This window comes from Abramis brama, assembly GCF_963993115.1.
Source record: "Abramis brama genome assembly, chromosome: 7".
NCBI lineage: Eukaryota > Metazoa > Chordata > Actinopteri > Cypriniformes > Leuciscidae > Abramis > Abramis brama.
The window spans coordinates 18,590,882-18,615,729 of NC_139969.1; the positions used below are offsets into that span (position 1 = coordinate 18,590,882).

Here is a 24,848-nt window from a genome sequence, read left to right on the forward strand (position 1 = left end):
CATAAAATGTTCTGCATTTATATATACAGGGGATGCAATGAAACTGAAACACCAAGTTTTAGACCACAATAAGTTATTAATATGGTGTAGGGCCTCCTTTTGCGGCCAATACAGAATCAATTCATCTTGGGAATGACAGATACAAGTCCTGCACAGTGACCAGAGGGATTTTGAGCCATTCCTCTTCCAGAACAGTGTCCAGGTCACTATGCGATGCTGGTGGTGGAGGAAAACGTTTTCTGACTTGCTCCTCCAAAATACTCCAAAGTGGCTCTAAATATTTAGATCTGGTGACTGTGCAGGAGATGTTCAACTTCACTTTTATGTTCATTAAACCATTCTGTCACAAGTCTTGCTGTGTGTATCATGTTGATACACGGCACCCTCTACAGTGTACAATATTTGAACGATCAGGTGCACATGGTCCTCCAGAATGTTTCTGTAGTCTTTAGCAGTGATGCGCACATCAATCACAGTAGGGAATGCCATGATGTGGGACAGCGAAGGTGGACTCATCAGAGAACAATACATGTTCCACATTGTCCACAGGGCAAGATTTGCACTGTTGGCACCATTGAAACCGACATTTGGCATTGGCCAAACCAAACCAAAATTAGCCCGCCCATTAATATTGACTCTGTGGAGCTGCCGACAAACAATTTTGATGGAAACGGGAAAGTCGAGGTGTGCATTTAATTCTGCAGTGAGTTGGGCAGCTGTGGTTTTATGTTTTTTGGATACAATCTGGGTTAGTAGCTGGACATCCCTTTCAGACAGCTTCCTCTTGCATCGACAGTTACTCCTGTTGGATGTGGTTTGTCCTACATGGTGGTATGCCGACCTTACCCTGGATAACATAGCTATCAATACACCACAAATACTTGCTGTCCTGATCACAGATGAGCCAGCGAGATGACCACACCAAATTCTGTCCTCTTATTTGTTCTGCTCTACTGATGGAATGTAAAATCAGTGAAGATTGGCCACACAATAAAAACTATATACACACACACACACAAACACTGGCAGACAAGGCAATACAGGAAATGAATACATTCCACATTCAGACATAAATAATAATGATAATAAAAATGTCAACATAGAGCATTTTGAAAAATACCAACTATATTTTATTTCAGATAAAAACATGGTCTTTCATGATGATTACATACATGTACATGTATTCAAATACACAACTATTTTATACATAGCTACTGCATAATCAAATATTTGAAGCGTTAAAGATTTATTCACAAAATCACATCAATAATGTCCAAGACTTAAGAAGTAAAACTCTGGTGTGAACAAATGTTGGATTATAGTCATAACAACATATCAACATATTAATTTGTAGCTTTATGGTTGGCTGTTCAAAGCTTTATTTTAATTAAAGCAGCTACAAAGCTTCATTGTATTGCACTGGAGTAATGTGGCATCAGCTTTGTTAATGACACAGGTAAAACAGGTATTTACAATCATGTGATTACAATACATTACAGCTTTTTCACTTATCTAAACATTAACATAACTGGTGATCAGTGTATTTAAAATAGTTTGCAGTCTTGACTTGCTCGTGATTGTCAATGACATTTACTTTTGTGTCCATCCTGTATGCTGCTCACTGGGCAAAGCGAACGTTCGTGCTTTTGTGAGAGGATACTGTGACGGAAGTCTTCTGTACTGTCTCTGTGATTGTTATATCCAATACTCTCTGTTCATTCATAACACTCATGCTATAAAACTGGAACTTTGGCTGTGAATAATGGAGAAAATACCTCAATGAATTATATGAAGTCAAGCACACCATGCAGATAACACATTTCAACAAAAAGAAGCTAGAAATATATGCAGGAAACAAGAATCGGAACTTACATTCATTAGTTCGTTCACAAATGAAACCAATGCGTTCTGTGCAGAAAAAGTCGTTCCAACTGCCCTCGTGTATTAAACCTGCACAGTCTTCCCCCGCTTCATGACCATGGCTCCAGTTATCAGGCTGCCCAGGTTTCCATTTCCTTTCAATTAAAATCAGATGTGACTAATGGGGATTGTCTCCTAACACTGTAATCTCTCCTCTATATTACTGTGAATCCTCACTGGATACACATTACATTATGTATTATGTACACTTATATACACTGGAGTAATAATAATAGTTCATGGGTATTTCATTACATGCATTGTTATCTACTCACGTATAGTTGGGCAGGCTCCCATCCACCCATCTCCAGATGTTTTCCTCTGCACTGTCTGTGAGGCCCAGCCAAAAGTAGCCCTTTCCAGAAATCTGCCTCTTTATCCATAGCTGTGATAGATAATAAAGAGTGCATTGTGTAACACAAATGTATAGTGATATTAGGTCTAAAACTCAAGAGTAATATAGATAATGCTGTTTAATTAAGACGCATTACATATTCAAGAATAGTATCCAAGATTTACCTGCTCATCTTCATCATTGATAATCAGCATAGATGAACTCTTGTTGTTGCAACTTTCCTTCGTTTCATCAAAGTTCAGAATTTCTGGTGGAGCTGAGAAATAGTAACATTTGTCTCTGAAGCTCTTCCACTGAGGTGGGCACCCTTAGATAAAAAAATAAAAAAATATACATAAGAAATATTGTTAAAAAAGTAGCACTTATGAGAAATACAGACTGGTTATGTACTGTATAATTCAGTGCATCGGTATATAGCATGTGCTATAATCTCTATGTGCAATGCATCTTTAGTTTTTCATGTTTTTGTACTGTCCCTATACAAACGTTTTCAAAAAGTAACACCAGTTACATACTAAAGCGTGGTTAGTGAAATTGACAACTTTTAAAGTGCCCCAATTTTGCTACTTTAAAGGTTCCAAATTTTGTTTTGGAGGTCTCCAACATTAGGTTTACAAATATTTTAATTGCACATCACCTCTTTCTCACAGTGTCTGAAACGGTTCGACCAAGGATCCAGTCTCTAGTACCCCTCCTTTCTAAAAGCCTACTCTGATTGGTCAGATGGCCCAGTCTGTTGTGATTGGTCTACCGCTCACAGCGCAAGTTGGAAACGAAACGCCTATTGCCATATCTGAATTTCAGCACTGGAAGCTTCCTCGGCGCTTGATACACAGTAACAATGGTGTCGGGTTTTACCCATAGACTGTAAAATGTTTTACCGTATCAATTCCAGCATGAGTCCTCATCCTTTTGAAGTGCATTAAAAGTTGCAAAAAGGATTTGCAGCGTTGAAAATAGCATCTTCTCAATATGTCGACAAAACAAACCAAACTCTTCCAGGCCTCAGCTACAACTACAGTGTTTGAGGGCGAGTCAATGTAGAGCAGTCAATAAAGCAGCCAATGAGGACCAAAGGCTGGCATTATGCAAATATGTTACATTGTTATGTAGGTTTGCAACAGGAAGTGAGACTGGAATTGCTGACAACTCGTTTCAACAGTTCAGAATCGATTCTTTCTTTTATGAGACAATAACTAAATTTGTCGTGCAATTTGATCTTTAAAATTTAGTTTACATTTAGTAAAAGCTATATTACACACTACATGAAATGTAATATTTAAAACACTTTAACTTATATACAAATAAACAAAATACATCTCAGAGTACAAATGGCAAATATTTTGAGATCCTTATTTTATATCAAAACTATCCACATTACATAAAATCGGAATTATTTATTCTGTATAAACCCTAAACAGTGAAAGAGAACATAAGAAAAGCTTGTACCTGGTGTACTTGTTGGGGGCGGCGCTACCTGGCGGTTGACAAAGCCTTGGGGATCTACCGGGGGCACAAATACTGAAGCAGGATGTCCTGGTATTCCAGGAGGTCCAGGTGGGCCAATGGGGCCAATGGGGCCAACGGGCCCACGGGCGCCTTCCAATCCTGCAGGCCCAGCTGGCCCTCTGAGTCCCTGGGGCCCCTGGGGCCCAGGAGGACCTGGCTGACCATCTCTTCCAGGCAGACCAGGTATACCGGGGTCACCTTTCTCTCCTGAAGGCCCTGCCCTGCCCCCTGATCCTCGTGAACCCTTTGACCCAGGGCTTCCTCTTGAACCAGGTGGCCCTTTCAACCCTGGCACACCAGGAGGCCCCGTTGGACCCCTTTCTCCTTTAGGCCCAGCAATACCAGGTCCTCCTTTTTCACCACTTTCACCTTTCTGTCCAGCTTTGCCAGGCAGTCCCTGGGACCCTTTGTCTCCCCGAGGACCTCTTGGACCAGGAGGACCTGAAATTAATGACAAAAAAAAGTATCTTCTACTTGATTGTCTAAAAGCACAAAATGCATTTTTTTGTATTTAATAAACTGCACTTTGGTTCGTATAAACTCGCCTCCAGTGGATCTGTTTATTAATATCCAAACCTGAATGAAATACACTCGACTCGACTCGACTCGACTCGACTCGACTCGACTCGACTCGACTCGACTCGAGAACATAAACTCACCAACAGCAGTACAGGGAACAATACTCGACAAGAGACAATAGAAACATGAGGGCTATTTATACAAATAACTTAACAAGACACACCTGTGAATAATCAACAAGGACCCAATGAGAACATGACATGTCGACAAGGGAACCAATCAGAACAAGACACATGAACCAGGAAAGCACATGACAGGATCACATGAAGGGAACAGGGAATCACGTGACAAACAGGAAGCAGGAAACATGACTAAGGCAAAATTACAAATTAAAAGACATGAAAACAAAAACAAACCAAAACAACGTGACAGTGCTGCTGTTGCAGCTGGTCATGCAAATGTTTTGATATTGGCGCATTTGTCTGCAATTTTTGCAAAATCTGTTGGTGAGTGAAAATTGGGGATAAAATCGTGCAGTGTGAACTCGACATAATGTAGTTAACTAATGGAACCTTAATGTAAAGTGTCATCTATATTTTTAAAATAAAGTAATCTTTTAAAATAATTTATACAGGCTACATGATCCTGTTTTCTGAATTCAGATTTATTATTACACCATTAATTAGCTTGCCTAAATCAATTAGCTTGCGCACTGTTTCTCACTAACAGTGAGATTCTCACAATCTCACTGTTTAATAGTATTTATAGATCCTTCTAACTTAATAAAACAGGCAATGTGACTATGATGAAAGATTACCTCGAAATTTACGTCCGTATGCAAGTTCGAGGGATTTAAATTTAATACATACACCTCTTTAGCTATTGTCATGTGCCAATGATTATCCCTCCCCCATGCCAATGTTGGCACACGTGCCATAGGTTGCCGACCCCAGCTGTAATATTTTGTATAACAATAATAATAAAATATAAAAAGGAATTATTCAATTGTGTATAACAAAACAGAATTGTATTAAATAGTCATTATTTGATAGCCTCGGCTCTTACCCTGAAGGATAGTGAAGTTTGTGATGAGCTGCGAGTGTTTGCTGTCGACCAGTTTCATTTCCTCCATGACTATAGAGAGGCTGCTGACCTCTTTGTCGAGCCTGGCAGCGAGTTCCTCCTGCTGGGCTTTGAGCTCTGTGCTGTCTGCCTTAGTTTCTGCCACACTGTTGTTGAGCCCCAGCAGCAGGTCCGAGTGCTGGGTCACCGTCTCGGCGCAGGTGCGCAGGCCATTCAGGTCCATGCTGATCGCTCCGAGCAGCTGCGTGGCGAAGCTAACATTCCCTGTAATGCGGTCCATTTCCCCCTCGTTGCGGTCAAGATGTGCCTCTAGTGCATCAAACTTCATGGAAGTGGCATTGTCGTGGTCTCGCTGCTGGTCCATGAGCTCACGCAGGCTCTGGTCGTGGCCGTCGGTGATGGCCGAGGCGTTCTGCACCTGCTCTGAAAGCGAGTTCAGCTGAGAGGTCACGTCCTCCAGAGAGTCACTGTTAGAGCGAGTCAGTGCAGAATTATTAGCAGCTAAGGCCTGAAGGTTCAGCACCTTCTCCCTCAGCCAGTCGGCATCCGCTTTGGTCTGCCTAGCCACCTGCTGAAGGCTCTGATAGTCATTCTTAAGCCTCTGGACAGCCTGGCTAGTGTCTTCCACTGACCTCTGGAGGGTGCTGAGGAGGCTCCTCTGCTGGGTCTGGGTGAAGTTCAGAGTGCTGATGCTGTGAGTGTTTCGTCCCTGTTCATCTGCCTGCACCTGAAGATTCGTCTGGAGCTGCACAGTGTCAGTCTTTAGTCTGTCAATCACACCGCTGTATAAGTTTAAGGTGCGGTTTACTTTGTTGATGACGTTGACGTTGCTCTCCAGCAGATCTCGCAGTGAGAGGTGTCCGCTCTGTATGTCCTCGCCGGCTAGCTGTAGGTCATCGAGAACAGCTCTGTTGCTAGAAGCCTTCATGGCAACGTCACTGAGTTGCTTCTGCAAGGTCTGAATTTCCAACTTGAATGAGAGGAGTTCACTGGTGGCGTTCTCTGACTTCTCTCCCGTTTGATCATCTGCACATCAAATATAGAAGTTCATGAAGTGAAAACAAAAAATGGATTCAGAGCAGCTGAGCCAATGACGGATAAGAGAGTCCATTATAAATATTTAATGATTAATTGAATGCAATGTTTAATGGCTGTTCTTTATTCATTTTAATGACTTTTAACCAAGTAAAAAGTAAAATATATATTTAAAATATTTATATATTTTATATATATATTTTTAAAAATATTTTTCAAGACAATTGTTTTACACATATCATGCATTATTAATTCATTGAAATCACACATTATATAATACAACCTGTACTAACCTTGCCTTGACATAAAAAGGTCCCACCACATGAATATAAGCAGTGAAGCAGAATTGTTAAATAATAATAATATTATATTACGTAATGCCACAAAATAATATACATTTTATTTAAAATATACATTTTAATTCAGAAATTCAAAACATGCTCATCAGAGAAAATGTGTATTCAAATAATTGAATGTGTGAAAAAAAATTAATAGATAGGACAGAAATTTTGCCAGTTATGTGATATTAATAGGGCAACATCTCAGGTCTACTTACCAAGTTTCTTGAGGTCTGTCTCTACAGCCATGATTTTCCCTCCATAAGTCTCCATACCTTCTGTTACATTATCCATCCTTTGGACCACTGTGGGACACACATTACAGATGCCAGTCAAACCTTGTCTGTACTATGTACTACAAGTATACTATAAATCCTGAAGGATGCACTTTTAATAAAGAGTCAAGAGGCTGCTTGAGATTCATCTCTGAAATTTCCTTCAAAATGCTGATCATTTTGACCTGTGGACATGATTCAACAATTTTAACTTTCAGTGCACATGCATACAAATACAACATAAATTCCACACATACAATCATGCAGGAAATACATGACACTTCATTTCCTCTGGAATTTGGAAAGGATCCTGAGGAGTCTTTATCTGAGCATCTCCTGAGCCTTTGTGGTAATTCCCAGCAGTCTTGCTAGCACCACTTTAGATATTCAAGGACATATTTTGGTCTCATCCCTGATTTGTACAATAATGAAACCCCAGTTTAAGATGCCCAAGGGCTAAAATGTTAAAATAACCTGCCATAACCATGACTAGGCCATTTATGTACTTATGTACAATGTTGTAAACATCTTACGTTAGTCTTGATTCTAGAGTTCTAGTGTTCACATGCAGCACTAGAGGGCGCTTTCACTATGCATTCTGGTTGATTCTTTTAGTAAGTGGTATATGATTAAAATACCAACCGTCACATTCATCTTTTTCTTTGGAACGGTCAGAACACGATCTTACAGTCTATTATGACAAAGTCCTGGTATGGCTTCAAAGCCCCCTCTTGATCCCAGTGTTTATCCCATTGAATATCTCCCTGGCGGTCAAACATGAATGAAAAAATAAAGTCATCTTTGCAATCTTTGCTCTCTAGTGTATTTACTATCACTATTTCAACTCGTGTGACCTCTCGTGTTTCATTCAGACATGCAGCACTCAGCAATTCACTGACAGCAAACTCAAACACATCAAAGATCTAGGGTGTTAGCATTCCTGACTGTGCTTGTGTAACCAAACACAAAAAAAATATATGCTGTAGGGGAAAAACAAAACATGGAGGTCCATTTCAAAGGCTTGTTGGTCATTTTCACACTGGGAGTCTGTCAGCGTGGGGTCAACACTGCCAGTTCCTCCTCTCAGTCTCCTGCCCTCATTCTATCTCCCACTCTCCTTTCTTTCTTGTATAAGCCATGTTATTTTTGAATGGAGTTTAGTAGAATGGTTTTCTTAGCTGTATTAGGCCTCAATCTAAATATGCACCAAAGACCACTGAGACACTAACTGGACTAAATCTGAACATGCAATTAAAACTCTTGTTGATATTTAGCTGTTCAGGAGACAGTTTAGAAGTGATACAGAATAAGCAATAAAGTGACCATGATTCACTCTGGCACTGCCAACAAAGGAAACAGGAACTGCATTCAGAATGCCACAAAGTCCCTGTCAATCAACCTGTGGGTTTCGGGACAACAAATTGCTGATAAGGCATAAAATCTCCTGTGCAGTGTGCAGAGCAGGTTTACAGTGAGACTTGCTGCTTTACATGGTCTTCTCATCTGGTTGGCATTAGGGCTTTAGAGATCCAGAGGACACATATGGACTCAATGGACACATGATCTGGACAATCAGATCAAATACACTGAAAGGTAAATAAGCAAGGAGACATGTTCAAAGATACAGGGATGAAAGTAGAAAAAAAATCAATATTAGTGAATGAGTGTACAGTCTTATTTTAGTCTTATTGTATGATAATCATTTACAGATACTTTTATCCAAAATGACTTGCATTGCATTCAAGGTATACATTTGGTATACATTGTTGTATGTGTGTATCTATCTACTGTATCTGTCTGTCTGTCTGTCTGTCTATCCAGCTAACAGGGAATGTTCTGTCAAGGTTCACTTAAAGATATGAACAAATATTCTCCCAGTAACTTTGATAAAACATTCCTTCAAAGTTATCTGGTCTTTAATAATGTTCTCAAAAAAAAATAAAAAATTACTTATACATTGTTCATGGAATAAATTTAATAAACCTGAAACATTTAGTTGTAAATCAGAGAACATTCAAAAGTAACGTTCCCATTATGTTTGCAAAATGATAAAATAGACTTTTGCATAACCAAGAATAACCCTTTTAAACTGGACATTTCGAAAGTTCAGAGAACATTCAAAAATAATGTTTTTAACAATAAGGTTATTAAATTTAACTTATTTCGTAATGCCTTATAATATTATGAAGTGTATTTACTTATTGTAGAGTTAACGAAAGTTATCATGAGCACTATAATGTTTGAAGCTGATGTCAAAACAAATGTCAGTAGACCAGGAAGATTTTAAAATGAATGGGTCATTCATAAATCCGTAAGATCTTACCTTTATAATGTGGAAATACAAACCGGAAGACAGAACACAACGAGCACAGCGCTTAAAAGGGATGGGGCTTCTTCATAAGGTAAATAGGAATGTTTAAACACATAACTGACTAAAATTACTTAAAATCAAACTATATACGAAAACTAGAAAAATACCTCTAATTTACAGTGGCCGCCTGGAAGACAATAATGTGCATTATCTTATCCTGATTTTTAGCACCAGACAAAATAAACCACGATGCTTTGTTTCACAGTGTTCTGGCTTTCCCAGCTAATATAGAAAGCAGATGCCACAGTCTGATTGAAAATATTTGGAAAACTATCTTGTTTCTATGGTGCAATACAGTTGCCTTATGTCAGGACAAAAAAAAAGTGAGCCAAAGTTCAAAACTGAACAGAATAAATTATGGTGAATGTTAAAAATTATGGCACATTCTTGATATTAGTTGGACATAAAAAAAAAGTATAAACCCAATGAACCTAGATTTTCCAGGTTTCTGGTCTAAACAACAGACAGCAGGAATTTTGCAGTACAGCAGGAGTCTGTACTGTAATCTTCAGTGTGAAAGAAGGCTCTAAATGACTCTAAAAGATGAATGAGAGAGTATCTTCAAAAACAACGATCAGAGGAATTCCTACCTTTGTATCCCAGCACAGCCACAGCTATGGTGAGCAGAGCACAAAGCACATACAGAAGAGCAATGGCCACCCTCAGAGCCCAGTCATTTTTACATTTAGTGCATTCACTTCCCTCCTGGATACCTGCAACACAAAAGAGCATTGCATCAAACATTGAAAATGCTTTTCAGCATGATGTAAATACATATCCCTCAATCCCTCATTCTTAAATGACTCAAACTCCAACAGGAAAAATCATGGAACCTTTGGTTCCTTAAAGGGATAGTTCACTCACAAATCATCATTTACTCAGCCTAATGTTGTTCCAAACCTGTACGACTTTCTTCTGTGTGACATAAAAGAAGATATTTTGAAGAATGTCTCTTTTTTTCAGTAGGGTCCAATGTTGTTTTGGACCTGATTGACTTACATTGCATGAATAAAAACATTCTTTAAAATATCTTCTTTTGATATTTACGTATAGAAAGTAAATAATCACAATATTTGTGTTTTTTTTTTGGCAACACTTTATAATAAGGTTTCATTAGTTTACAGTAGTTTCACTTTTGTTAACATGAACTAAGAATGAACACTACTTTGACAGAATGTATTAATCTTAGTTAATGTTAATTTCAACATTTACTAATACATAAAATTAAAAGTTGTATTTGTTAAGAAAGGGTTAATGTACATCCAGCCGGTTATTATCGCAGAAACCCCCCCGACGGAGTGATCATCACCCCGACGCAAAGTGAAAAATGGCAGCAGCGTTTGTATGAAACCAGTTATTATTGATTTGAATATTTTATTAGCTCAACAAACGCAAAACTTCCACGAAGAAAAAACATTACTAGCAAGTGTAAAGCGCCGACTTTAGTGACAGTTACCCAGATGAGCATGGATTATCAGTTTTTACCGGTTATTTTGGGAAATAACATACCACTGAGTGGCACGACTGACCAATCAGAATCAAGTATTCCACAAAGCCCTGTAATAACATTAGTTAATGCACTGTGAACTAACATGAACAAACAATGAACAACTGTATTTTTATTAACTAACATTAACAAAGATGAATAAATACTGTAACAAATGTATTGCTTGTTGTTAGTTCATTCATGTTAATTAATACATTAACTAATCTAAACAAATGAGACCTTATTGTAAAGTGTTACACTTTTTTATTGCATTAGCGTATTTTTATGGTCTTTAATCATAATGTTTGACATGTTGATGATGACCTATGCTTTTCATTCAAGTTTTAGACATGGCTAAGTTTAGAATTGCCAAACATAAACTGTCAAAACATCTGAAACACCGTCAGGAAATTACTTGAAGAAAAAAACAAAACACAAAATTCCAAGGGACAAACAACTATTTCAGTGATTTCACGCAAAGCAGCTTTAGAGATCACGGTGTTTCACCACATGATGGTGTAAGCGAATAACTGCCTCTCTGTTTGTTTTCAAGAGTCAAGCTGAAACTACACCATTGGGGCTTACTGCAGCGAGAGACCATGTGTCATGCTTGTCCTGAACATGAATGACTGATTTGTGTCAGTCTGGTTCAGATTACCATTGAGCCAAATTGTTTTTTCTTTCGGTCCAGAGGGAATAAGCAGTCAACCGTAAACAGTGTCCCACTAGGACAAACCACAAGTTTGTATGGTCATAACAGACTATGACGTCAAATTCGCCACACGCTGCATGTTCTTGCTGCAGCAGAAAGTAAAGATGACCCCTGTTGTGTTTAAGTTGAGGCTTAGCAAATAAACATGTCCACTATCTCCAGAAACACTCCAAACATTCCAATGAGGCTCACATCCTTGTTTGACTTATCAGCATATGGTCGGAGTGGCAGCCATGGCATCCAGGTCAGGCTAAAATGAAAGCCCCAGGAGAGAGCTGGGGGGTGAGCAGGTCGCTGAGGAGCTTGTCCTTAGACCCACACATCTGTGTAAACATCATGGCAGAGCGCCTCAAAGGGCCCTCCGAGCTATGGCCCCGGATGTAGGGGGGGTTTACATCGAGGATTTGGTGAGGTGGTCTGTGTGGGGGATATCAGAAGATGCCTACCCACCCTCACTCAACTATAACCAAACCGCACCATGTAAACAAGCAACATTACAACCTCTGGCTATGGGTCACTGGGGTGTGCAAAGGAGAGAGAGAGAAAAGAAAACAATAAATGCATCACTTTTACATTGCTGTAGAGTGTTTATTGCTGTGTTTCTTTCACCTAATGAAAACTATTAACTAGAGATGGACAAATTGCTCCTGACTTACAGCACTGAAGCTAGATTGCAACACAGCTTGCTCCTTTTCACACATGCTTTCAAAATCAGGAGGGAAAAGCTGATTTAACTGAAGAAATACAGATGTGTTCTTTCAGATAGCAGGAATTCCAAGACGGGACACTTAAATTTGCACTTTGTAACAACAGACAGGGAACAAGCAAACATGTTCCACTTACACTAGCGTTGGGAAAGAAAACTGCTTCTTATTCAGGTTTTTTTGGCATAGTTTGTGTAACATTAGCAACACATTATTAGCTGTTTGATAAAATAGTCAAGCAAAAGGCTAATCATATTAATTTACCTCAATAAGTTGGCTGAGTGAATCTCTGAGCTTGTGTGAGTGGAGGCGGGGCTAATTAGCATATTCATGAATCCGCGTATAATAAATTAAGCTATTTTAAGGCATGAAGAATTTTTTTTCACAGGAAAAAACGTTTAAATATGTCATGTTGGTGATCAAAGATGAGTTTTAAAGGTGACATATTATGCCCCTTTTCACAAGATGTAATATAAATCTATGGTGTCCCCAGAATGTGCCTGTGAAATTTCAGCTCAAAATACCCCCCAGATAATTTATTATAGCTTGTCAAAGTTGCCCCTTTTTGGGTGTGAGCAAAAACACTCCATTTTTGTGTGTCCCTTTAAATGCAAATGAGATGCTGCATTTTTGCATTTATGTTAAATATAAATGTTTTTTTATTTTATTATTGAAATTATGTCATCAAATGGCAAAGGAATTGTATTTCTTTTTCCAATATGTATTCCTAAAGGTACAAAAACAATTGATAATGGATTCTTTAAAGAACTAGAATTGTTCTATATAGGAATTATAATCAGAATCTGACTTGGTCATTTCTTCACGATTCCCATCCTTACTTAAAATGTTTCCTTGTTCAAACCTCTCACACACTTGCCAAATGTATTAATGCAGTCTATGTGGACCGTACATGACAACAGTCTCTATAAAAATTCGGACACATATCCAAACACCCACACATTTAATGTTTGTAACTCACACACATAAGAAAACCTATAGGGAAAAACAAACTGAGGCCCTGGAATGGATGACCATATCTTGCCCTTTAATACAGGGCTTTAGGGAGGGTCTGGAAAGTGGCTAGAGTTAATTTCAACAGGCCAGCAGTGACTGGTTCAGGTCCAGGAAATTCCCAATGAGAAAATAACTAGTCAAACAGCCTGAATGAAGTTAAAGCATAACACAAAACAGGCGAATCCCACTGTATGTTAATGTGCATTGGATGACGGTTATCCTAGTCAACACTTCAGAGTTTGGATCTCATGATGGATCATATTAAAAGTTGGAGAACAAAAGTGCTGCTTTAACTCTGAGTGAGATGAGGTTGTTAAGCTGTGGCAGGAGATTGGGAGGGAGAGAGAGAGAGAGAGAGAGAGAGAGAGAGAGAGCGAGAGAGAGAGAGAGAGAGAGAGAGAGAGAGAGAGAGAGAGAGAGAGAGAGACTGAGGCCCGCATCAATGCCTGTGCAACAGCTGTGTTTCATTTAGACTCAGGAAGTCGCTCAAAGAAAATTCCTGTACTTCTCTTTTTTCTTTGTACCTGCTATAAGACCCACTCACACTTGCCCAATGCAACAGAACACTTATGATGGAAATTTCCATGGCAACAAAAATAATTTTTTCCACACTACAGTACACACAGAAAGTGGTCCATGTTTTGATTTGGTACTGTGACAAAATATGGAACGGGGATTCTTCAATTAGGGGAAGTTTTTGTGCCCTTGAATGATTTAAAATATGCTCTTGCTACTTTTATTATTCTAGTTTTAGCATAAATTATAGTAGGTTTTAACTTTTCAATTGTCTCTTTATAGTATTTTCTCATTTTTAAGAATACTGAAATCCATCTTGAGTCTCGAGTCTGCGCAGTTGTGAGCGTGAAGTGAAACCACGGTATCAAGGCCCCGCCCACATTCCCGCAGAAACGGTTAGTACAGTTTACTGCAGAACAACTCTTTATGTCGGTGTGAAATAACCAGCTACGGAAATGTAGAAATTAAAGTTAAAGCTCCTGAAGATCCCGAAAAAAATCTGTTGGTGCCTCAGTGACTACTTCGCTCAGAGAAGCTGTGAATCACAGCTGCCAATCATGACGCCACATTCCTGTTTTTATAGCATCAAATAACTAACTAAAACCAAACTTATTTAAAAAACGGAATACTTGAACTTACATCAGCGTGATAAAAACTACCTAAAATGACAGAAACCATCTTTGGAAAAAATATATTTGAAGTGTAATTTGATTGTTTGTTTTGACTCACGTCCCATTAGATTACATTGAGAGGGTGGGGTTTATGACCTATAATGCATTCAGTCACCTGGGGGGGGGGGGATCAAAACGTTTTGGCTTCACTTTTCAGGACTTGTGCGGCACACTTGTTTCTACTTGGTTATACAGGGTAAGAGGGAGAATGACCAACCATGATCCCAGCCTTATTCCAGGACAATGAGACAAATGTAGTTAAAAGTGAGAAATCACCCAAGATCTCCAAAGGCCGTCTAATTTGGTCTCACATAAACCATAAAGGCCTCAAGTAGCCTTTACAATTTTTTTTTTTTAGAACTTGCTCGCACATTTACTGTGGGTGGCTGATTCATAATTATGTTTAATGATGCCTTCCTTAACGTTCAAATGTTTGAGCTATTGTGACCTACAGTTTGAAAGCTAATGAATAGTTAGAGATACATTAAGCCAATCTGAGCAATGAACTCCTCAGGGTCCAATCAGAGTCCAGGCATTTGAGAAAAACAATTCTTTAGTCATTTGATAATAATTATAGCCTTATCTGCATGATCTGCATGCAACAAATGTGCAAAAGCTGTGATAATAAAGTATTTTTTCCTTTATAATTTCATTCAAGCCTTACCTCTACTCATTTCATGTTGGCCATCGTTTTGTGACTGGACACATCTTGAAGACCAGAAGTGTGAAATGATTAAGCATGGTCAACTAGTAAAAACAGACTCAGTCAGTCTCTGAAGATGAAGGAAACAAACCCTTGCTGTATGTCATTGTGGTTTATTTCAACATAAGAAAACAACGAGTTTCATCATGTTAAGTATATGCTACTCTGGATGCAATATCTGGCCACTGCTCACATCTGGAATCATCACTCACAACAAGACTCAAATGAAATACTATTCACATGCAATTCTTGCAATTCAGTTGTGTAGCACCAGAAATAGCAAACTTTGTGAACCTCTCTGGATCCAATCATCATGCCCCCAGCGTCCCTCAAAAGCCCCCTCTCTGGAATGTTAACAAGTAACGCTTTAAAAAAGGGGGTAACTACAGAGACAAATTACTACACCATTATGTTTATAAACCTCTGAACTGTACAGCTCCACACTACTAGCATGCCATGCATCAACATTTTTTCCCCCTTTTTTGACAGCAAACAGGTTTATAACACTTTAAATGGGCACAACCATCTGGAGCATATTAAAGAGAGGGGGGGGGGAATCAAAGGATGCAAGAGAACATTTGATACATCATTCCACCATGCCAAGGACTGAAGAACAAACATCTAAAATGTCAGCTCAGCTTACAGTTTGGATGCAAGGAATGATTTCGTCAAAGAACCCTTTATGTTACTGACTTTAACCTCATTTTAAATGCAACTTGGGTAAAGGAAGTGAATTCTGTAGCATATTTTAGAGAGATGTTAACTTATGAACAGCTTGAACATGCCACCAAATCTGGTGTATCCGTGTGGAATAGGTCTGGACCAATAGCACAGCCAATTAAACTGGAGCATTTTGATTGAGCGAGTAGATTCATGAGATCGAATCTTTATAGAAAATGACTAACAATCCAGGTTATAATTCCTGCAGATTCTTACACACTCATGGTTGGGCTACGACATGAAGCCTTTGTTTACTTGTCTCTGCTCAAATGTAATAAGACACATGCAGTTTTGATACAAACAAATCAACAGCAAGCAATTTATAGAACATCTTTGTAACGATTCTGGATCCGACAGTTTTTTTTATGACATCAGCAACAAAATAAAGGCAGAAATAGGAATAAATCCTCTCTGGAGTTCAGAGAAAGGCAATAAAGTCTTTCCTAAGACATTGGCAGAATCACTGGGACACGTGTGGGCTGTTTTCAGCTCCAATTATTTCCTTATGTGATCAAGGCCATGTGCAGTTTTAGAAATCCAGTGAGACTCTAAAAGAATGAGAACTAGTGATTGTGAAAACAGCTTCTCAACAGCTTGAATAACTGGTTAATGGTCATTCAAGATAAATTAAACATATTTTGTTCTTGCAGCTTAGAATGAAAATATTGAGAAAAGACCAGCGTCCATGTAGATGCTTATGTGGAGCCCTGGAAATCATCTGTATTGTATTACTGTAGAAATACAATGTGGAATAAAGCACATCCTTAAGAGGAAATCCTAAAAAGGATGTATGGAAAATGTGTGGAGACAAAAACAGAGAGAATTCACAGCCAGCCAGACAGGCAGATCCCACTCAGAATCTGAGACAGGAAATCAAAATCCGAAGCCAAGAGCCTCTGGCTAATGAGCTAAAAGAGAGATTCTGTTCTTGATATTGGTCTATTGCACTAAATAAATGCAAGTGCCTTTAAATCCATTCTTCTCCTCCTACTTTTCCAAATGGTTTAACAGTATTATGCTTATAATTTAACCTGACCCTCAATTTATATGAAGTTATTTATTTGACGTAATGTCTGTCTTGGTGATTGATGCAGAAAGTGCTTGATACATGGAGAATTTAGCAATGACTTGAGTGAAGTGACATCACCTTGTTCTTATTCCAGCACACAATATGTTATTTTTATTGTTGTTGTTTTTAATTGCACAATATAAAATGCAAAATAACTCTTTTAGTCTACTCCTTACAAATGTACATATAGAACTAACATTATGTACAGTCATTGCAAAGTCCTGGCGTTGTTCTCGAGTGGCTTAGTGTGCAGTGGGAATGGGATACATCCTTTGTAGCCTCTTCACTCACAAGCATAAAGCACAAAAAAGCTAAAAAAAGCTACATTCACAGTTTGTACAAAGTACAAATCTACAGCAGTTGCAATAGTTTTGAATTGAGCGTCAACCAATGCCAAATGAGTTTCAAATAAACTGGCCATATAGAGAGACCTGACAGAAATGTGAATAGTTGCATGGCAAAATTTGTTATAATTTAGAAATAAAAGGCATTTTTCCTAGCCTGATTTTAGCCTCTGATTTGAACACTCTGTTTGAAGGGGCGTGTCTGTGTGAGACTTCAGTGTAAACGCCCACTGCTGTGATTGGCTGCTGTGAGACTTCAGTGTAAGCCTGTTGATCGCGTGAATGAAGATCTTATCATTGCAACGCAGTTTCTGCACTCTCACTAATGATTTCACCAATGCAAACATGATGTACGTACAGTAAGAGCTTCGTTGTGCAGTGTAACAGCGTCATTGATTTCATAACGAGTTTTGGCAAGTGTCCAGATAAACTCGCACTGTGTGATTGACAGCTAGGGCGACTGGAAAGGGATTGTTCTTTGATCGCTATCTGTATATTAATCACAGTTTAAGTAAGATTATTTTCATCCTACTAAGAGAAACAACGTGAAGTTGATCGTTTAGTCACTGGCTTGATTTACTGATGCATAAACCGTATTGAACGACTTTTGAGAGAAAGATTATCTGTCTGAACTTGAACAATTACACATCAGACATTTACATAACCCACTGGTTCTTCAGAGGCTCGGATGAAGGAACTAAAAAAATACCTTTGTGTTCATTTGTACATCCAAACACTGAGCAACTGCCATGCTTTGCTCGTTTGCAAGCCATGATGTCTCTTGAAGAAAAATTATTCGGACGATGATTCGGCTGCGCAGTTCCGCCTGGCCTTGAACATGGGCTGGCATATGCAAACGCTAGATGTCTCGTGTGCGCTGCTGGCCAATGGAGGTCGACGTCCGCACGTGGCGGCCATCTTGCCACAGACAGCTCGCTCACTCGTTTAATGGTGCATGTACTTTTAAATAACCATAACTTGCTCAATTTTCTACCGATTTTCAAACGGTTTGGTTTGTTACAAACGTCAGAAATGTAGTTATGACACTGCATACATACACTGCATACATATGAATAATTATAACATACATGTTCAAGCATTCGGAATTATAGCCACGTTAATAACGTTTACCAAACCAAACCGTTTGTAAATCCGTCAAGATTTCAGCGAGATACGAGGATTTGTGTGCGTGCTGATCACTCACCTTACAGGGCTCAGTAATTTCGGGATTTCTTCGCTGTATTCTCGCTTTTTGCTCGCAGGTTTCTTTCTAGAGCTCCCCCTACAGCTTCGGAATAGATATTTGACAACACTGTTGTAAAAACTCGTTGGCGATTCTCAGACACCAGAGGCTAGTAGATCAACGACATCAAAGCAGATGGGACATTCTTTAAAACGTCTTCTTCATTCGGGTTCGAACAGTGTGAGGGAGCGCAATAATGACAGCATTTTAGCAGATTTCTTTTGGCCGTAAAGCAATTCGTTACATCGCGAGACCTGATATCACGCGATACTTCCTGACGCGGTGGCCCGCCGGCTCAAAGTTGCAAGTGCGGATTTTCCGCTCACGGGCACCAGGGGGGTGCGAAACGACCACCATTCAACCCGAAATAAGTAATATAACCATTCCAGTGACTCCGAAGCTGTTCAGTTAAGGTAAAAAAGTTACTTAGTTCACCTTTAAGCCTGCCTGTGACAAGATGGCCGAACGGTGATGCCGGAAGTGACTACGCCATAAGACATCTAGCGTTTATATATGATATCTATGGGCATATGCACATTTTTGGAGGCGTACATATTAATGATCCCGACTGTTGGGTCACAGTCGGTGTTATGTGGAGATTCGCCTATTTTGCAGGGGTGTTTTTCAAAAACGAGATTTAAATAAGAAGGAGAAAACAATGGTGTTTGAGACTGTATGTCATGTCCATGTACTGAACTCTTGTTATTTAACTATGCCAAGATAAATTCAATTTCAAATTCTAGGGCACCTTTAAGTTCAAAGCTGAAGTACTAAAAATTAAACTAAATAAAAATGTTAAATAAAAAAAATGACAAAAGCACATAACAGATTTACTAAAACAAGTTAAAAAACTGAAAATATAAAAATAAAACTATAGTATATAAATCATTATTAACACATTCTATTGTTGCATACTGCATCTGCATTCTTAACTTATACAATTAAATCATTTTTAATTTCTGTTTACATTCACATATAGGTTATTTACATTCGCTTAGCAGATATTTTTGTTTCTAAATCCCTAGTATCTAGAAATTTTGAATTTTTAACTTATTTAGTTTAAAAAAGATGTGTCATACAGTGTACAATAGTACATAGCATTAAGCAGAATTCAAACGTAGTTTAACTTAACAGCCTCAAGGCTAAAGCATTTTATTTAAAGATGGACTCATGCTAATGACCTCAGTGATAGAAATCATATTACGAAATAAAGGTTTGCTTTCAATATTTTATGGTTAAGGTTTTATAAGGAACTGAGAGGAGACTGCAGGGGCTAATGAAAAGAACACCTCCCACAAATGTACTGCTGCCTGAACCAATTTTCAATACGGCTCATTGCTCTTGACAGTAATGTGATGTCATCTAGATGTATCCAAGGAGATTCAAAACAGCCCCCTTATTCAGAACACTGTAATGTTCTGGAATCCGGCCCTCAACTTTCATGACAGAGAAAGAGGGGGGAAAAGACCCTCTGAGCTATTGCAGATTATTTTGGGGTCTGGATACATAGTCATATAAATGTAGTACCTCTCCTCAGAGAAACTTGCTTGAATGATAATTGAATTGTTATGTAGGCTACATGTTTCTTCAATAACACATAATAAGCGGACAATAAAGAGTGTTACCACAGAGCCATAGAGTTATATTACACACTGATTTACAATATGATTCTGATGTCAGCTGAAAATCATAACTTGCAGTGAAGAGGGATACTGATTTTCCTGTTTTCTGCATACACAATTACCGGGTGACATTTGTTTCATATCTTCAGTCTCAGAGGCATGATCTCATTTCGTCAGTATGTTTGCCAAAGAACATGCTTGGAAACAAAAAGGCAAGAGAGTAAATTACAGCACTAAACAATGATCCTTCAAGGAATTAATGGCATAGTTCAGAGTCAACAATTCCTGCATCCAAATTCAAACAGAGCAAAAACACAACAGGCATTAAAGGGATAGTTCACCCAAAAATGAAAATTCTGTCATTAATTACTCTCCCTCATGTTGTTCCAAACCCGCAAGACTTTCATTCATCTTCGGAACACAAATGAAGATCTTTTTGATGAAATCTGAATGATTTCTGTTCCTCCTTTGACAGCTACACAACTACCACTTTGATGCTTGAAAAAGAGATCGTAAAGCTAATCCATATGAATCGAGCGGTTTTGTCCAAATTTTCTGAAGAGACACGATCTATTTATGAACAGATTGAATTTAGGCTTTTATTCACATAAACATTCATCAACTCACACATCAGTTGTGGTAAACGGAAGCTCAAGCATGTTCGCTTCACATGTGAGAACCAATGAGGCTCATTCTCGTGTTACGCAGCACGTTTGAGCTTCTACAAGAACCAATGAGTTTTTTTCTCGCGCAACAAGCAGTTACGGGTGAGCTTCTGTTTATGTTCGCTGATCAATGTTTATATGTGAATAAAAGCCTAAATTCAATCTGTTCATATAAAGCGATCGAGTCTCTTCAGAAAATTTGGACTGAACCGCTCAATTCATATTGATTTTTTTACGAACTTTTTGAAGCACCAAATTGGTAGTTGCTGTCAACAGAGGGACAGAAAGCGCTCCGATCTTCATTCATTTGTGTTCTGAAGATGAACAGAGGTCTTACAGGTTTGGAATGACATGAGGGTGAGTAAATGATTACAGAATATTCATTTTTGGGTGGACTATCCCTTTAAAGCCATTTAGAATTGTGAAACACTTTCTTCTCTTCTTAAAGGGACAGTTCATGCAAATATGTAAATTATGTCATTATTTAATCTATGGCCTATTGATTTTCAGTGCAACACAAAAGTAGAATTATCTGTAAAATTGTTATGCAGTCCTTGCCATACAACAACCAGGGGCTGTCAAGCTCAAAAAAGGATAAAAACAAGGATAAAGACCACAAAAGACAACATTAGGTGGATTATTTATATACTATTATAGTATTTATTAATATTTTTGAATTAGATTTTATTTTTACATTTTCATTTTAGTTTAAGAGTTGTCATTTTATTAATGTATATTCTTTTTTTATATATCTATTTTTTTTCTAGCTTCTTTGTTCTAGATTTGAGGTGAATGTACATTTATTGGTGAATAATAACCTTATACATTATACATTACATTATAGGAGATTTTTCATTTAATATTTAGTTAAAAATAAAAGAAATTTTATGTTTTTAACCACTGATAAAAATCAAGAGCCCAGAATGTCGTACTGTACCTTTAAATTTTAGACGCAAAGCCATTTTTCATGCAAAGCCTTCGAAAGACTTTCATATGGAAACGCATGAACAACTTTCATGATACTTTTATGGTGTTTTTTGTTCTTTTTGGAGTTTGACAGCCATGGTCACAAAGGACTATGTAAAGAGTCTTTAAGAAATTCCTTGGCTGAACTGTCCCTCTAACCTCTTTACTGTGTATGGAATGTTCTAGCAGGGGCACTGTCATCTGCGCTGGCGGGAGGAGTGTGAGTCAGGGGGTTTGGAGCAGGAAAGGTTCATGCTAGTGGGTGGCCCACCGCAAGGCCTGGATCCTGACTCAGCAATCAGCAGCCGTCACAGTGGAAGGCTGTTCGTTACCGCAGCAACTAAGCTTAGCCTGACATAAGCCAGAATCGCCTAAGAGCACTCAAAAGCTTCATCACTTTACGCAGCCAATAAAACCACCAAGCTCTTTAATAAACTTCCATGCCAGGCATGCTTGACACGTAACAGAACAAAGTGCAACAAACACCAGGAAAACGGTGCAACTCCACCCATTGCGCAAATAACTGAGAAACAAATATAAACACTAATTACACTGGGAGACATAAAAAACAAACTACTAAAAATGAAATGGGGATGTGTTCGCATTGTTACAACACTCAGTGGAGCCATGTCCAATTAAACTACAGATGTACCATGAAGAAAAATACATTGTGCCATAGTTCAAAATTATTACAGTACAAATGTCAGCCATCAGTGGAAGAAATCCTTGCTTTTTCACAATAATTTAGAATTTATGAATGCTTATCCGAGTTAAATTATACATTGAAAAAGTAAAAAAAAAAACGTAGCCCGATCAAGAATAATACCATGCATCAGTTCCCTTGACAGCCAAAGTAATCAAAGTCTCAGAAACAAAGGCACTGTGCCTCTGTCTTGGCCAGTTCCGCAAAACAGATTGCCAGTAAGTAGTACTCCGAGCAAAGGAAAATACTAAATCTTTCTTTCACTATACCTTTTTTTTTTTTAGGTCAGGAAGCGCAGAGTTGATTTTGGCTGAGTTGGGAGCCAAAAGACTTTCATTAATATATCAGACACAGCGCTGCACTCGGGGCCTGTCTTTTATTGGTAATGGCAAAAGAAAAAGGTTGGTCTCCATCAGTGACATGTATTGTTTTTGAATGAACGCCAGACCCTGTGGAGCAAGAAAAGGCACAGAGTCCATCCATCATTTAGGTGTGACACCCTATCATATGACAACATGTTATAGCGGGCAAGAACATTTCCGAAGACCTCCTGTAAGAGTGGACGGATGCTAACTTGACCCACTCTCCTCACACAGTAGAGTCCACCAGATGGTTTGTTTTAGAAGCTGAATTTATATCTATTTGTCAAGAGTGGAGAAGGAGAGCTTTGGTTGCATTCCTTGTTTACGCAAGGAGACCGCCACTCCTGATCTGTTCCCTGTCATACAAAGAAAATTGACTACTGAGAAGCACGAATTTAGTCAAGGCCTTCAACAACAAGTCAATTCAGCATAAACAAGTAAGATTTACTCTAAATCTTTCTTGTCTCTGTGTAAACTACATTGTTTTACAAAGAATTGTCAAGTTCAGATTTGTGTGGCTGCTTATCTCTCTTTTCCAAAGAGTCTCCAGCACTGAGAGCTCCAGCAAAGGTGCTTTTAAAGAGGCGAATTCAACTGGCCTGACCCAGCGTTGACCCAAGCGCTTTCCAGAATCCTTACAGCCCATGCTATGAACCTCCTGCTGGGAACCGGCCATTTGTGAAAAAAAAACCCTGTTCTCTGTTGGAGAACTGTGTGCCATGCTCATAATCCAGGCTTGAGAGATAAGGATAAAATCCTCCAGACCCCCCCTAACAGCTCATCCCGCAGACCCTGTTGGCCATCTACCTCCATATCCTCCTGGTCTCTGCACATATATTGAAAACACAAAAACATGTCACGTTTCATGGCAGCATTACAGAACATCATGAAGACCCAGGGGGGTGCATTAAGCATGTACTCTGAAAACATTCTCTTCTGGTAATAAAAAACTTGAGCCAAATCAAAAACACTCACTCTGGCACAAACATAATACTATATATCAAATGCATCTACTACAAAACGTAAATTAGAACAAAGACAGATACAGATACAAAAAAAGAGACAGATTTACTAGAGAAATTCTGTAAGATAAGACGTAAGCTTACTTTCCAACTTTCTAGATTTAGTTCAATTTATGCTTTAAAACAAACAAAAAAACAACAAAAATAAAATAACAAACATTATATCCTGAACGATTCTTTATTTCATTGTTTTTCTATTTGGTTTTGGTTTCTTGTTTTGTCAGAAAAATATAGAAACAGGTTATTACACTCAAATTGTGAAGGTTCTTAATAGAAAAAAAAAGAAAGAATTAAACTAAAATATATATATATATATATTTTAAAATATAAAACTATTTAAATATAAAAATGTATGTGTGTGTGTGGTCTTGGTAAACCTTACGTTATGGGGAGAACATATTTGGAAATTTTTTGGTCCCCATGAGGAAAACAGCTTATATGTACAGTATAAATCCTTATGTCTTGGAAAGTCCCCATAAAACATGGAAAAATACGGATTAAGAAAATCTTAACCAAAAATACGGATTAAGAAAATGTTTAATTTGTAGAGTGAAACCTACATCCTACTATTATTTTTCTCGTCAGATTTTACTGTGAGCAATCAATACATAATAGCTCATGTACTTTACTACCAGACTTTGATAGCAGTATTGCTCATTTCTCTTCAAAATGATCTCTTTCTGTTTTTCCTTACATCTACTTCCTTCCCCATCCAGCGCTTTTTCCCAGTGGCACTGAAAACCATCCGAAAAAACATATTTCCATGTCAACGACTTATAAAACAGTAAAAAGGATACCTTCCGCTGAAGGATAAAGAGTAACTTTTGCCAAATATCTGGCAGCACTTAAAATAATCAACTTAATAGTGAAAATGTGTTCAAATCAAACTGTACGACAGATCCAAACAGACAGGGTTGATTG

General features: G+C 38.3%; 1 protein-coding gene across 1 annotated transcript in view; it reads right to left on the reverse strand.

Moving 5' to 3' along the window:
* Positions 1-1,102: 1,102 nt before the first annotated feature.
* colec12 (collectin sub-family member 12) overlaps positions 1,103-24,848 on the reverse strand; it is a 29,746-nt gene continuing 6,000 nt past the window's right edge. Inside the window, exons 3-10 of the mRNA XM_084120038.1 lie at positions 9,996-10,118; positions 6,978-7,064; positions 5,369-6,412; positions 3,725-4,225; positions 2,440-2,582; positions 2,196-2,305; positions 1,873-2,015; positions 1,103-1,753 (exon numbers count right to left, since the gene is read on the reverse strand). Coding sequence (XP_083976164.1) covers positions 1,734-1,753; positions 1,873-2,015; positions 2,196-2,305; positions 2,440-2,582; positions 3,725-4,225; positions 5,369-6,412; positions 6,978-7,064; positions 9,996-10,118 — 2,171 coding nt within the window. The 3' untranslated portion in view covers positions 1,103-1,733. The remainder of the gene's footprint in view (positions 1,754-1,872; positions 2,016-2,195; positions 2,306-2,439; positions 2,583-3,724; positions 4,226-5,368; positions 6,413-6,977; positions 7,065-9,995; positions 10,119-24,848) is intronic.